This window comes from Cyrtonyx montezumae, unplaced genomic scaffold (assembly GCF_038088225.1).
Source record: "Cyrtonyx montezumae isolate F1298 unplaced genomic scaffold, pur_monq_1.0 scaffold_8, whole genome shotgun sequence".
NCBI classification, from domain to species: domain Eukaryota; kingdom Metazoa; phylum Chordata; class Aves; order Galliformes; family Odontophoridae; genus Cyrtonyx; species Cyrtonyx montezumae.
Genome location: NW_027072089.1, coordinates 18,076,313 through 18,091,672, shown reverse-complemented (window position 1 = coordinate 18,091,672; position 15,360 = coordinate 18,076,313). Strand labels below are relative to the sequence as shown.

Sequence of the window (15,360 nt, the reverse complement as noted above, 5' to 3'; positions counted from 1 at the left end):
ACATTCATTAATGTCACCAGGACTCTGCAGGCATTAGGGTTTGTGTCTACAGGTTCCTTTAAATGACTTGAGCCAGTAATTTCATACTCGTCCTTCTAGTTCACCCTCTGTCATATTCTTCCCATAAGGAGAGGGAGGTGGTGACCAGATTAATGTTTGAGATAAACTAGGCACACCCCAGAACATCATAAAATGTTTTTTATTGGTCTTCTACAGCCTCACTGGGGTAGCCCAAACAACATGAAAGGGAGGATTTTTCCCTTTTGGTTGAAATTTGGAAGTGATGTTCAGTGGTTTCTCCTAGTCCCATCTAAAAAATTCTTTTTCACAATTCACATCAAATCCCACAGCAAGGTGTTAAATATTTATATCTTTGACTCTTACATTTGTTGGTGTGTGCCCAAGAAGCAATTGCTCTTATTTTGACATTTATTTATTTACCATCTTCATCTAACGTTTCAGTCTTGTCTGCAGGGCTGTGTGCTGGCTTCCTCTGATGGATCTCATTGTTTGACAAAATCTTAGACACTGCCATTCCTTAATTCTGTCACAGAATTTTACCTACCTTTAAAGATTTTCCTACTTAGGAAATCTGAAGAAGTTTCCCATTTTTCTTCATATGGAACAAGAGGAGAAATATGGTTCTTTATAATGTTTTCTGTTAATCATAAATTAGCTTCAAATTGGTCTATCTGATTTCTTTCTATCCTGCAGGATGCAACACAAAGCACGCACAGAGCCTGAGTCAAAATTTTTGTACTAAGAGAGTCATAGGCCCCTGGGTTTAGGCACCCACAGTTATTGCTGCTTTCTCAGACCACTGTCTGAACACAGGTTTTTTCAGTGCTCCAAAACAAAAGCAAGATATTTGCATCACTCTTTAAAGATTAGAAATTGTTCAAAAAATGAGAAAGTTTATTTCTTGTAAAGTCATCTGAAGCAGAAAGTGGGATTTAATGTTTTTCTGCCTCTTGTTTTGACACCACAGTTAAGCTCCTGTGTTGTTTTTTGTTTTCTATTTTTCCCAAATATGAAGTTACAATTATTAGGAAAAGAATATAACAAAGCTGAGCAGAAAAGAAATGTCATTATTCTGCTTTGTGCATCTCTGGTGATCCACAGCTTCCAAAAGGGCACAGAGCCAGAGCAGGTATGGAGAAATGCAACAAGGGTGGTGAAAAACATGGATGGAATTTTTCAGCTCAGAAAAAAATGACTGAAGGAGATGATTGATGGCTGTGAATAAGGTGACTACAGAATTATTCATTCACAGTTTTCATAATACGGGTGACAGAGAACTGCATGCAATTGCCAGAAAAAAACAAGACGAGAGAGCATTCCTCGCAGCACAAAGTTAAGCCTGTTCTGTGGATTATTGTAGAGTCAAATATATGTACTAGCTCAAAAAGAGAAAAGGCAAAATGTGGAGGTTTGGATCTAGCCGTGGCAAGAAGCACAAAAGCCTCTAGCTGAGAAAGCAGAGGTCGATGAAATAGAGAGGTTCCTTACTATGCATGTTTTTTGTTGTTGTTTTCTCTCTCATGTGCAGTTCTCAGGCATTGGTATTAGCCATGCTGACAGACACTATATTGAATAATAGGGCCTTTGGTTTGTCTTGTTACGGCTGTTATCATTCTCTCCCTTGTTTGTATTTCTCTTTGGTCCCCTGTTTGGTCTGGCACATAAAAACAAGAGGCTGATGCCATTGTTCCGTGTGGACACCGAAAACCTGAATTTTATGTATGGTTTATTCAGTACAGCATTCAGTACTGCATAGGAACATCTCTCTTTTCCTTACTCTGACAGGTTATCCCTAAGTTTTATTTGACTTTTTGCAAAAGTGTGACTAACTCATGTCAGTGCTGTTTTTCACTATTCAAGTTAACATCTTATTTCTCTTTAGTCCTATTTAAGAATACTTACCTCTCTCCTAAGAACAATATTCTAGACATTTTGTTAGCTTAATTGTAAAAGATGTTTTAAAAGAAAAAAAAGGCATCATTCAGCTGATTTCTGTGTTTACCTGATAGACTTGTATGAAACCACAAATGCAAAGTTAATCCAGAGGAGCTCAGGGAGTGTCACTCTATTATACAGGTGTAAGCAAAGCCAGGAGGTGGCCTCCTGTCTTTAACAGACACCAGCATCAACAGTTCAACTGTGCAATCTGTATCTTTCTGACATATATAACACTGCACAGAGTAAAATAAAGATTTAAATGCCAGTTTAAAACATATCATCCCTTCTCACATTTGTGTTTAGAGAACACTTTTCCCTCTTTTCATCCATGCAGGACTGAAGCCACATATACATTAAATGACTCTGAATCTAAAGACATTCCCCAAACTGACCACAAATACTAGTTAAATGTGGTGTGACTGGCTTAGAGTAGTGTGTAGAGAAAAATAGGAGATGTTTATTCACTAAACTATATTAAAACATTAGCCAAGGCCCACAGTTGTAAAATGAAGAAAAGAGTAAGCTATCTTTGACGCACAACATAACAGTCAGATGTAGAAAAGCTGTATTCAAATAACTCATTTGCATTAGTGGGTTGCTTCTATTCTAACTGAATTTTGTAGAGCTTTCTATACAAGAATGCTAGTGCAGAATCCTGATGGAAATCTGACATTTGTTAAATCCACAAAAGATTATTTTAGAAAGTAACAATAACCAGTATTCATACAGAAAAAAGGAATTTTAATTAACAAAATGTGTATCTATTTTATTGTGTTTCTGAAACAAAAGGAATGGGGCAGAAGGGGGAGAAATAATCAAAGAATTATTGGCTTGACTTACTGGGTTCTGAGAACCCAGAGTTCCTGACAGATCTCTCCAAAATAAGTGGGAGGGAGAGTTTCTCATCTCCTCTGTAATACAGCTTACATACTACTCAGCTGAAGTTTATGGGAACATAGATTAATGATCTTATATTTTTAATAAAAACTCATTTATATTGATTATTTTTAACATACAGTTTTTATATAAGAGTATTTTGCTACTGTTGAATTATGTTAAACAGATGGGCTGTTGTCTTGATTGCTTTTTTCACTTCACCATCTACTCCTATACTTTCTGCAGTATAAAACTGTTGTATGGTATAGATGCAAGTGGTGTGGGCTTGACACAGGATGATCTGCAAAGTGCAAAATGTTTCTTGGAGTTTCTGGTTACTCACAGCAATTAAAACCTTACCTGTGGTGTTTTAAATCACATTTGAACTCGTTAATACAATGATAATGTGGCTATTTGGCAGCTTTCAGACAGCTTACCTGTTCCCTAAATTTATCTGTAACAGAGTGATTTGAAGCCAAATAAGTTGTTTGGCAAGTAAACACTGCATTTTGTACCTGCAGACAAATTTATGCCTGGCAGGTTGACATCTCCAGTAGTGTCATATCTGACAGTAATAAGTTTCCTCTGAGCAGCATTGAAGCACACGGGGTTTGCTCACTGGCACTCAGTCCAGCTGGCACATAATTATGCAAAGCCATCCTGTGCGACCCTCTCACCATCCAGAACACCATTTTGGAGGTGATTGCTGGCCCACTGTAACTACTGAACTAGGGCTTTATTGGATGAGCAGGAGAAGTTTGGGCTGATATCCTCCTGCAAGAAACAGTGTAGCAGTAAATGATAATCGAGTTCAGTGCCTCACATTGTGCCTTGGAACTGCATTCACACAGATCTAGCTGTATGTTACCAGAACAAAAAGAAGTGAAAGAGAAAAATAAAAGTGTTTTTCATCAGCAATGGGATTTGGGGATTCACGTGACTGTGTAATCATGGCTGAAGAGACACTGCTGTGACTCAAACACCATGGAAATGAGAGCAGAGTAATGACAACAGCTCACATTCCCCAGCAGAAAAGACAAACAGTGTGAAGTATTATAAAATAAAGCTAAAATTTGTGATTTTGTCGGTTAAACATGACGTCAGTAGATAAAAATATACTTCTTTCTCTTGCTTGTTTAAATCTGTTTGTACAGCCATCTTCATTGTTCTTGCTGGCTGGACCCAGTGCACACAACTTGCTCAGCCTCCAGCTCTGTCTGTGGGTTCAAAGCTGACCATTCCACTAAAGGAACGGTGGATTGAACACCATGCAGGAATTTGGAAGGAGTGTGCTTTGCCAAGTGAACATGGTGTGTCCCTGAGGGGCTTTGCACAGCACAGCTATTGTAATAATGCAGAAGGATGTGAGGTGGGGTGTTTCCAGAAGGTTTTGGCTGTGGTGTCAAGAAAAGCAGCTAACATATAGGCACTGAACTTTGCAAAATAATCCCTGCTTAATGTACATTAACCTTCTATAGGTTATACCAAAATTAGGTTACTGACTTTGCAAGATAAATGTCCCCTTCCAGTGCTGACATTTGGACTCACCAAAGCTTTTACCACTCGATGATAATGTAATACTCTCATGGCAGACATCTGACCAGACCTGCATTTTAGCAGCAGTCTCAGCTCTAGATGTTGCAGACAGGGATCAGTGGGTGGCAGATACATGCCTTGCTTTCCACCATTTTCGTTTTTCACTGTCACCTATTGTTTGCAAAACACATTTAATCTCACTAAGTTTATTTACTTCTGGAAAAATAGTAGTAGAGAAAAGAGGGTGCTTTTCCACAGTATTTCTTGTTAGGTAACGCCAGCAGACTGCTGCATCAACTGAGGTGCATTCGTTACCTCTGCACATTCCTTGTTGCAGTACACTGTGCTCCAGAACTGCTCAAGCACAGATTTTCCGCACTGCTTTGGTCACTTAGGTACCAAAGGCTGAATTACAGACAGAAACAATGTTTCATGAAGTTAAAGTTTCAGAAACGAATTACACTGACCTCCTGTAGGACATTCTGAGAACCTTCTGTGTAGTACACAGGCAGTGGAAATAATATTTGAGAGTATATGTGAATTCCTATCTGCAGCTTGTTTCTAAGCTGGTGGGTATCATTATAAAGGAGGTTATTCTGTGTGGATTTTCTGTCTCCAAGAAAAAAAGTTGGATTGGGATCTAAATAAACAGCAGATAGCCTCTACATATTTTTCCTCATTTTTTTAAACAACTTAATATTGTTTTCTGTGGGGTTCTTTCTCAAAAACAAATAATCAGAAAACAACCTTTTTTTTTACTTTAAAAGAGCACGTACATTTTTATTTCCACGTTCTTTATTTCTCACCCTGATGAAGTATCATGAAGTAATACATATTCCTGAGCTCTCAAACACCTTGTGGTTTGTAGGTTGCCTTGTGATCAGGAAGGTGTGAAATTACTTTAATCGAAATAGAAATACTTAGCTGTGTAAAGGCTTTCTGCTCCGCCGCTGACCTCAGCTACCTGTGAGCTTGCTGTGCCGTGTCACTGCCTGCTGGGCCATTAGCAGCTCCCCCAGCGATTGAGAAAGAGTGTGATTTATTTTGTTTTTGGGTTTTATGGTAAACATCAGAAGGGAAACCTAAATACGTTATTTAAATAAGCACGATCTCCTTTCAAGCGAGACGAATATTAGCATTAAAGCAAGAGAGATTTAGTTTTCCAGGTTTCATTTATGTTCATTAAGGCATAATACAGAATGCCATTTGTAGGACAAGCAATCCTACTACGCTGTTTGAGAAATTAAAACTGCTATCTCCATGGATCTGAAAGCATTCTGTTTCTAGCGGAAAAAAACAGTTACTACTTCTTCCGCACCTTGTGAAAATTACTAAATTTTATTCTCAGAACTTGAAATCTATGTTTTGGAAGAGACATGAAAGCCATTTCCTTCAGCTCTTCACATCTGTATGTGTTCTGAAAATGTGCAAGGCTTTTAAATGATCCTTTCTAGGGCCAAATTACTTACAGGTTGACTTCCACTGGCACAAGCTGTTCAGGCAGCGATAGCAGTAGGAGCACTTTTCTGGCACAGGGTACCAGCAAATGAGTCCTAAAGTGGGCAGGCAAAACAAGCAGCACTAATAGAACACTGTTTTGCTGATATAACCACACTTGCACTAACAACTAGGGAATTCTCCCAGAACAGCTGTGTCAGTCAGCAAAGTTATTTTTGTAGAAATCTGTACTGTGGACCTAGCTTGATACTTGGGGTGGAGTTGACCTTCCAGTAGCAAATGCCAAAAGAATCAGAATGGAAAAATTTACTTTTACCGCTTCAGCAGAGGGAAAAATGTGGCTGCTTGATATGGAGCACTCAGAAAATGCAAAAAGCACTGACTTATTAAAAATTCAATTTAGAAAACTGATATTCTGATTGCTGAGGATATGATATAGGAGCGATCATGCTATTGTGAAACGCTGAGGAGAATAGGAGACCGCTGGTAGCCCACGCTGCAGGATTCAGCCCATGCACAGGGAACTGAGTCCCTGGGAATGAATACACAGGGATTAGAGTGGCTTTCATGATCATGTTAGTTACAATCAAGAAAATGCTAAAACAAAACAGCTATTTTTTTTATTTCTGGAAGCAGTAAAAACAGCTGTTGTCATGTCAAGGACCTGTAGCTTTCTAGAGCCTGTCCTGTTCTTGTGCATGGCTGGAGCTGCCACATTCCCCCCCCCTCTGTGGGCATGAGAATTGCTTAAATGATAAATCTGTAGAGTTGCAAACCCTCCAAGTTAATTCCAGTATTTATTTTTCTTCTTTTTTTTATTTTTTATTTTTTCCTTTTGGAGAGGGAGATAATTCAACTAACTCTTTTCTGGAGCCTGGTGATGATATATATCAGTTTTGCCTTTCTGAAATGCATTGGCTGTCTCTGCTCCGTGAAGGCTGAAGTTTGTGAAGAAAGGCCAAAACTCAGTTGCATAAAACGTGGACCAGATTGCATCTCAGAGGGAAATGTGGGGGCTGTGTCTCATGTTTTAAGGGAAAGCTGCTCACCCTCCTTTTAACTGACACATTGCCCAAGTATTTTTTGCCATTACTGATGTCTTTGAAAGTGATTAAAGCCTTCTAATTTTAAGTGTGATATCTTCTACCTAGTAACCGATGGGCACAGTGCAAGTAAAAGATAACTAAGATTAAGAAGCTGTACTGGTTTTTTCTGAAGACAACTATGATTAAAGCAAGCAAGTCAGTAGTCAGTGATTGATGGAAGAGCAGAAAAGGTGATGAAGAAAGGGGCAAAAACTCATTTCCAGTACCATTCCCAGAACACCTTCCTTAACTGCAGGTTTAAGGTGGTGGCAAGGAACTTTTGGTTACTTTTCCATAGTATCAGTACCAGAGAATTCTCTTAAAACTGTGCACAGGACTTCAGGGACCCCTCTAAGGCAATGTATTGTATTCTTTCTTGCATTTGGGAGCCAGAGTAGGCAACAGTAAAAAAATCCTCCATACAAATAATGCTGCATTCCTCACATCCAGAAAATTATAACATCCACGTTCAGGACACAGAAGTAGCAATGGGGAAAATTTATATATTATTTTATTTTATTTTATTTTATTTTATTTTATTTTATTTTATTTTATTTTATTTTATTTTATTTATTTATTTTAAGAATAGAAGTGCTTCCATAAAGAAATCATCAAATCATTATCCTTCCTAAGCGTCTCCATTTAAAGTCTAATAATCTTTGTTTTGACTCAGTCACCTCCCTGGGGATCCTAATCCAGTGCTTAACAACCCTTTCTGTTAAGAAGTGTTTCCTGATATCCAACCTAAACTTACCCTGGTGCAACATAGAGGCCAACCAAACAAGAGACCAACCCTGCTCTCGCTGTAAGCACCTTTCAGATATTGGAAAAGAGCAATAAGGTCTCCCATCAGCCTCCTTGTCCCCAGACTAAACAGCCCCAGTTCCTTCAGTGTCTCCTTGTAGGGCATATTCTTCAAGCCCTTCACAAGCCTTGTTGCCCTTCTTTGGACCTACTTCAGCACCTCAATGTCCTTTTTGTACTGAGGTGCCCAAAACTGAACACAGTACTCAAGGTGAGGCCTCGAGGTGTTCTGAGACCAGGCCCTGAAGATCTAGTGCCACAAATTCATATTACATGATTTTTTTTAGTAATTTTTAGGGAATACAACTACAAAGCAATTGCTTTCCTGGTTCTGTAGATTAGCTACCAAAATACTTGCTGGTATGTCAAAGCCCACAAATAGAATTGCCTCGGGATAGTACGTACATTTATAGCAGATGCTTGACCTTGTTCTGCTTGACCTGGATTCATGCAATGTACTGTTCTTTCAGAAAATTATCAGAAATTTTTAAAGATGATACCTGGAAGTCTTATACTTTGTCACCACATCTAGCACTGAAATCTCTGGAGCAGTTCCTTTAACGGGGCTTTTACTCATTTGCAACTGGTGACAAAAGCCAGTTAAGTAGCAGTTAAAATGATTCTGGAACATTTAAATGATTGACTTGGTAGAAAATCATTTGTTAAAATGATTTTAATAATTTTATTCTATATGTATAGATATAGTATATATTATAGTATAATAAAATATTATATAATATAGATAGAATACTATATATTTTATTATATATAGCAAGTGGACATGGGGTCCTGCAGCTCTGTGCGTGGCCTTGGGGCCACACCTGAATTCCCACTGGTGCTGTGCACTGCCAATGGAGCAGCCTGGTAGCAGTGTGCATCCCTTCCTCAACTGAAGTCAGGAATGATTGTTCAGATGCATGAAGCCACAAGCACTGATTTTTGTGCCATGTCTGACAGGGATAAAGATGTTGAAGGAAGTTTTCTGCCAATGTTTTTATAGACTGAACACTTTACATCAATACTTTTAAAAATAACTTTATCAATTACTTCTACACATTTTATTATTTTTGCTAATTATGTGACAACTGTATATTAGAGATTATTGTTACTGTCGTTATCATTATAATCATTATCTAATTTAGAGATGTTTGCTTTACAGTATTTTAGTAACTCACCAACTTGTGTAGGGTCACCAATTAAATGTTCCATTTAGAATAAGCCTGAGTGAAGCACCTAAAAGATGTCGAAGCCCAGGCAGGTTGCCCTGGCCAACGTTTGTTTTTAGTGGAGAATTCATCTTGTCCCCAAATAAGTGCTTGAAACACATTGTGTTTGGTATACTCGATTCCAGTTTTCTTGACATGAAAATACTGTGTGTATTGTAAGAATAGCTGTCACTGCAGTTCACAAAAAACTCATTTTTCTCCTGTAGATCGAGTGGTCATGAGTTCTATTGCTGAGTGCTGAGCTTCTCATCGGTTTTTGTTCCCTAGCGAAGCACAAGAGCAATTCTGGGGATTGACCATGCTCTTTTGTTATTATCCATGCACAAGTGATGTTCTTCAAGAATAATTCAGTGAAGCATGCTGCAGGTGTGACTGTATTTGTATTACTTGTGAAGTGTTCCAGTTGGCGACAAATTGTGCAGTTTGTTAGAAAAGCGAATACTCTTTACTGTTACCTGGGGGGAGTGAAAAGATTTTTTGAAAGAAGACTGGGGGGAAAAATTGCATTTACTACCATTAGTAACATCAGTAACAAAACAGCCACGTGCAGGGTTTGGTACTGCTTTTGCGCCACCATGAACTACAGGGGAAGAAGTTACTGGTGCTCCCGAAAACTGGAGCTGTTTTTAATGACATTCAGTGCTTTAGTTTCTTACTGTTTTGTAGCTATGAGCGAATTCTGTGAATTCAGAAAATATACCCCTGCATCCACAAGGAAATATTAGAGGAGGAGGAGTGGGACCTGGCTGCGGCTTACACAGCTGATGGCCATGGGCCGTTGGCAGGGCAGGAGGCAATGGGCACAGGGGCTCCCTCTGAGCACCAGGCAGCACTGCTGCGCTGTGCGGTGCCGGAGCACTGGCACAGGTTGCCCAGAGGCTGTGGGGCCTCCTCCTTGGGGATGTCCAGAAGCCGCCTGGCCATGGTCCTGAGCCCCCTGCTCTGGGTGCCCCCTGCCAGGGAGGCACAGACTCAAGCGGACCCATGACGACCAGCGTCAGCCACTCTGTGACTGATCCCCTCACAGCTCACGGCGGAGCAGCTCTTCTGCCCGCAGGTATGCCAGTGCGCAGCACAGCTCGTTCCGGGCCCGGGTCCCAACACCACCGCCTCTCCCCCCGCCCGCCGCCCTCTCCCTCAGTCTCCCCCCTCCCTTCGCCGGCTCGGCACAGCTAGGGCTGGGGCGGGGAGAAACAAAGTTTGCGGGCGGTGCCTGCGGGACGCCGCTCTCCCTGCCTCCCGCCCGCCGGGCACCGCGCTTCGCTGCTGCCCGAGGCGCTGCTCCCGCCGGCCGCCTTCCCGCTGCCCGGCAGCCGCGGAGGCGGCGGGGCACAGCGGAGCTCCGCGGCGCGCAGCCCGCCCAGCGCTCCCCGGCGCGGCCCCGCCGCCGCCCGCCCGCCGCCAAGACGCCGCGCTTCTTGTACCGCGCCAAGGGCGGGTGCCGCTCGGCCAAGATGGGCCGGCAGACGGCCGCCGGCGGGCGCAGCATGCAGCGCTCGCAGAGCCGGAGCAGCCTCTCCGCCTCGTTCGAGGCGCTGGCGGTGTACTTCCCCTGCATGAACTCGCTGGAGGAGGAGGACGGAGGTGAGGGGGGCTGCGGGACGCGCGGGACCGCGGGGGCTCCGACCCACGGGGGCGGTCACGGCGCCGGCGGCCCGAGAGGGGAAGGGAGCACGGGCCGTGCTGAGCGGCACCTTGGGAATGGGGGTGAAGAGGGGTCTTCGTCGTTTGCGTTTTGTTCACGGTGAAAAGAAACAACGCGTCCTTACGGGCAGTTCCCCGAGAGTACATGGGCTCGTTCGGGCGTCCCCTGTCAAAGTACGCTGCCCGTTTAACTTCTCCTTGGGAGCAGCGGCACACCGTGCAGCTCGCACGAATCCTCCCTCCATAAAGCCGAGTCCTTCAGTGGAGCTCTGCTCCCATCCCCGGGGGTTTGCTGTGGGACCGGGGCTTTACAGGACGAGGAGGAGAAACGGCATGGGTTCTTTGTGTAACAGGCTCATCAGAAACCTGTTAGAATGACCATCGAAACAAATGTGTACTGAGGCAGTACACCAAACCCTCCCCGGGACGCTGCTTGTGTTTTGTAAAGAAAACCACGTGGTGGGTCAGGTAGATTTGCATGTGGAATTAAGAGTCATCCTAGGGTTTATCAGAAATAATTCATTGTTTTTTATTCCACTGAGATTTAGTTGTATATACGTCGCACCTTGGTTAGATCTTGCAGTATCAAGATACCTGTATCTGTGTGATGTTACTAGGCAAACATCCCTCAGCTGCGTGTGTATAACTGTATTTCAAACACCCGCACAGCATTGTGTCACCATCCACGTCTCTGGCCAAAGAGTAGCAAAGGTTTGTACCCACTCTTCACATATCTCCATTAGTCTTTCCATCTCAGAAGACCCCACAGTCTCATCTCAGAACACATCTCCCTCCTGATGCAGACACCAAGGTCAGTCCCTCACCTGTCCATGGGCTCCTGCTCCGGACATGTTGGGTTGGCTCCTATAGAAACAGGGAGCTGCTCCCTGGGGCAAAACGTGCTGTCCTTCCATGATTAGTCTACAAACTGCAAAAGATCAGCAGTAGGCTGCAAGGAAGGATTCAGAGGGCATTTTGTTTGGACTTCGGACATGCTAATAAACTCTGCAGCTTATAACACACACACTTAAAGGACTGATAATATCATAAAATGATATTAAGTATGCTTAGGTGGTCTTTCAAGATTATACTTCTTTCCATTCCAGGTTGTCTTTTCAGTCCCGATTGTACAATAAGTGCACCAGTCCTGTGCAGCCTCACATTTTGTTCTGGTCTGTTTTCTTTACTTCTCTACAAAGAACTTTATTGCTCACTTGAGAACGTTATGTCTTAAAACTGTTCACTGGTCTGAAGAAATTTGAACTTAATGGAAATCAGTAGAGAATATCTGATAATCTAGTGGTAATTCAACTGCAGTGCTTTTTTAGTTTGTGCTGGCAAGTTTTTTAAACAGGTGGCAAGAGTTTACATACTGACTTTTGTACATGTTGTGTTGATTAAAGCTATATGATCCTATACAGTTGTCAGCTATGCTTTGAAAAGGAATTCACATAATGCAATTGAAAACCATAGACAAATCTGCTGTGCAGCTGATTTTCTCCAGATATCCAGGTAACAGAGGCATGGCAGGAACAGCAGCTGAGCTCCCTTCTCTGGTGCCCTCTCTGAGACTATCAAGAAAAAATGTGGTGGAGTTTTTTGATTGCAAGCCACCTCTGCTTTCAAGCTGGATGTTGTTGTCTTCTGAATGCTTTGATGCAATTATATTCCTGTACCACCGCTGTCTGTTAATTGGTGTGGAATGTACACGCACATGTTTGTGTACTTAATGCTCTTTTACAGTTTGATCTGTAAAAGCAAAGTGTTAAACCAATTTCAGAAGTTCCACAATTTCAAGAAGTAGTTTCTTCCATGTATGACAGATGGGTTAAAAAAGGACAACCTGCAATGGGAGTGCTTTTACACTTCCCACTCAATCACACTTTTAATACAAACAGAAAATCTTATCTTTTGGGGTGCTTATTTGTGGTACTTCCTCAGAAACTTCTGCTCATTGACTGCTGAAATCAACACACTGGCCCATGGACATAGCTTTGGGTATGGAAGGAAGTGCATGTCAAGTTTGGAAGTCATGGAAGCTCGTTAGGTAATTAATAGGAAGAAATATAGAAGTGAGCAGAAGGTACACTTGAGTGTTAGTTGATGAAGCTGTTCTGTGCCAAAGAAGCTGTGGAGGGGCTGTGGTTCTTCAACCCAGATATGAGCACCAACTTGGCATGGGTCAGCCAGGCTCACTGCCCAGGGAGCTGAAACTCTGCATTTCCATCTTGCTGACTGGTTACACGAGTCCTTCAAGTTCGTGCCTGTTTTTTATTTCTAAATGAGTTTTTTCTTACCTGTGTCTAGCAAAAGGCATTGAAAAATCTTCATTTATTTAATTCTGATTGTGTATACCCGCTGTTATCACTTCATATTTTACCAGAGCAAATTAAGTCTTCAACCAAAGTGTCACGGTTTACAAAGCATGTTGTTTGCATATTTTGTTAGCTTCATTTATGATAAAGTGCACAGCCTGCATTGCAGAATGAGAAGTGGCATCCAGTGGTGCTTGGAAAGGATTTACATAACGGGACATGGTTGAAGAGAGGTGCTGGGTGCAGAGGGTAAATCCTGAAGCAGCATCTTGAGCCTCACATTTGGTCTCTCAATCCCTGCTCTGTTGAGGTTAAAGGAAACGTTGTCAGTTAATAACCTGGGAGTTTCACTGTACGTGTTTGTGACATTCTTTTAGATGTCTGTGTAGTGCGAGTTTTATGCACGGAACAGATTGGAAAGGAGTGGATTTGAGTTTAACAAACTTCCCTGTTTTTGACTGGAAAATGTGCTTGAGAAAGTGAATTCTTGTGAGTGAGAAAGACAGGTATCCTGTACACTGAGAAACAAAAGCGGAGGTTCAGCTCGTGTGTGGTCAGCAGAAAGCCTATGTGTGTTTTTATGAGTGGAACTGCTAATTTGGTACTTTCTCAAATTACACCATGTCTATTGTTTGGTGTAATAAATTTGTGCCACAGTTTCCTTTTTGTACTCTTATTTACATTCACTTCTGCCTTGCATTTACAGTGAGATGAACGAACGTGCTGTTAAGTAGCAGGTTGTCAGGAGGGCAGCTGTGGAAATGCTGCTCGTGGCAAGACTTGCGTGCAGAAATAAGCCCTCCAAGAGGGAGTATATTTCAATTCCATGTCTTTGCCAAAGCAGTGAGTTTTTGAGTGGTGTTGGAGCTGTGAGATTCCAGGGGAAAGTCAAATGCTTTGCAGGTGTTGAAGGCAACTCAAGAGATAATTATGATAATTTAATACACAAATTAATTCAGAAAAAAACTGGAAAGCATCTTGATATCCCAGTATATTAGAAAAACAAAAGGCAATTGAGAAAAAAAAGCCACAGAATGTTCTTCAGCCCAAGACAATCATGCCAAAAATAGCAAGAATGCATTGTGTTAGCTGAGGAGAAGATACATTACAGTTCTGCATAGTGATGTCTACTTTAAGAGATAACTGAATGTTGCTAAAGGGGTTCATGAGAACTGAAACACATTATGTGCTGTTGTTTCCAGCTGGTAACTATCCGGAAAACTTCCTAGAATTCAACTTGCTTGAACTGTTCAATCCCACGTAGATGCAAGCACGAATGTTGCCATTGATGTTAGTTAGTGAATGATCAAGACTTCTTTAAATGTACACTTAACTGTGTGGTTGAGCAGTTATTGGTTTCAGTGGCGTTGCTCACCGATTAATCATCTGCTCACTTGTAGAGCTGGAATAAAGCTGTGCAGTTCCTGGATTCCGTTCTGTGGTTAGGCCACCAGATCACTCTGTCCCTCCGGAGGTCCCAGTAGACAATAACAAGCAGACAATAATTTAACCAGAAATAGAAAATGGGGGAAGTAGTAACAATAAATTCATTACCGTGGTAATTATTAAAGTGAAGAGAGTCATGCACATGAAGTAGTTGTGCTTTAAAATTATCCTCTTAAAAGGAATAAAGTAGTAGCAAGAGCATCAGGCAATGACAAAAATGAGAATAACTGCATCTTCTTGGGGGAACTGGCCTACTTTTTGGCCTTGCTGGTAAAGATGACCTTGTTTACGTTCAGTGTGCATAGACAGAGTGAAGATGGAGAATGAAGGAAAGGTATACTGCCCTGCAGACAGGCATCAGCTGAAAAAGGCAGAGCTTTAAGGACTGTAGGCTTGACTGATGTTAACACACCAAAGACTGTCTACTGTGTATCTCCTGCAACAGTGGGGTGGTTCATTTGGAGGATAAATCTGAATGACATCAAAATTTATGTCCTGTAGTTTCTTCATGTTTGCTGCTTGAGCACTGACTGGGTCCCCCTCTCCATCCATGCTATGGGGCTGGGGTCTCCTGTCAGTCCCACTCCTCTGGCTGCCTCAAGGACAGAGGCAGCACAGAAGTCACTTCCAGCAATTTCTGTTGACCTTTTTTCAGTCCCAGGTGTTTTTGCCAGGTACTGTTCTGATGAATGATGTAAATACTGAGGTGGATAAGACGTTTTAAATAAAAAGCATAGAAATAGCTATACTGTTGTGAGCAAAGTAAAGAATGTGGCTGGAAAAAAAAAACACATGGAATCTGGGAACTGTCTGGAAAAACTACAAAGAAAAGTAGAAGAGATTGCAGAAGGATTAATAGTCGAGGAACAGCATATGTCAACCTGACTATGTGATGGATATGTCTAGAAGAATTTTAATGCTGTATTTCTTTTACACTGGTTGTGTTTCTCTTCCGAGCTTTGGGTACTCAGCAGCACCTACCTGAACAGCTGACAGATGGCTCAGGCATGG

General features: G+C 41.9%; 1 protein-coding gene across 38 annotated transcripts in view; it reads left to right on the top strand.

Moving 5' to 3' along the window:
* The window catches only part of RIMS2 (regulating synaptic membrane exocytosis 2), a 433,807-nt gene that overhangs the window by 404,274 nt on the left and 14,173 nt on the right, over positions 1-15,360 (top strand). The window contains exon 1 of one of the 38 annotated variants that reach the window (XM_065752209.1): positions 10,399-10,528. The exons of the other annotated variants lie outside the window; for them this stretch is intronic. Coding sequence (XP_065608281.1) covers positions 10,399-10,528 — 130 coding nt within the window. Of the gene's footprint in view, positions 1-10,398; positions 10,529-15,360 lie in introns of those variants that run through there. 38 annotated transcript variants of the gene reach the window in all.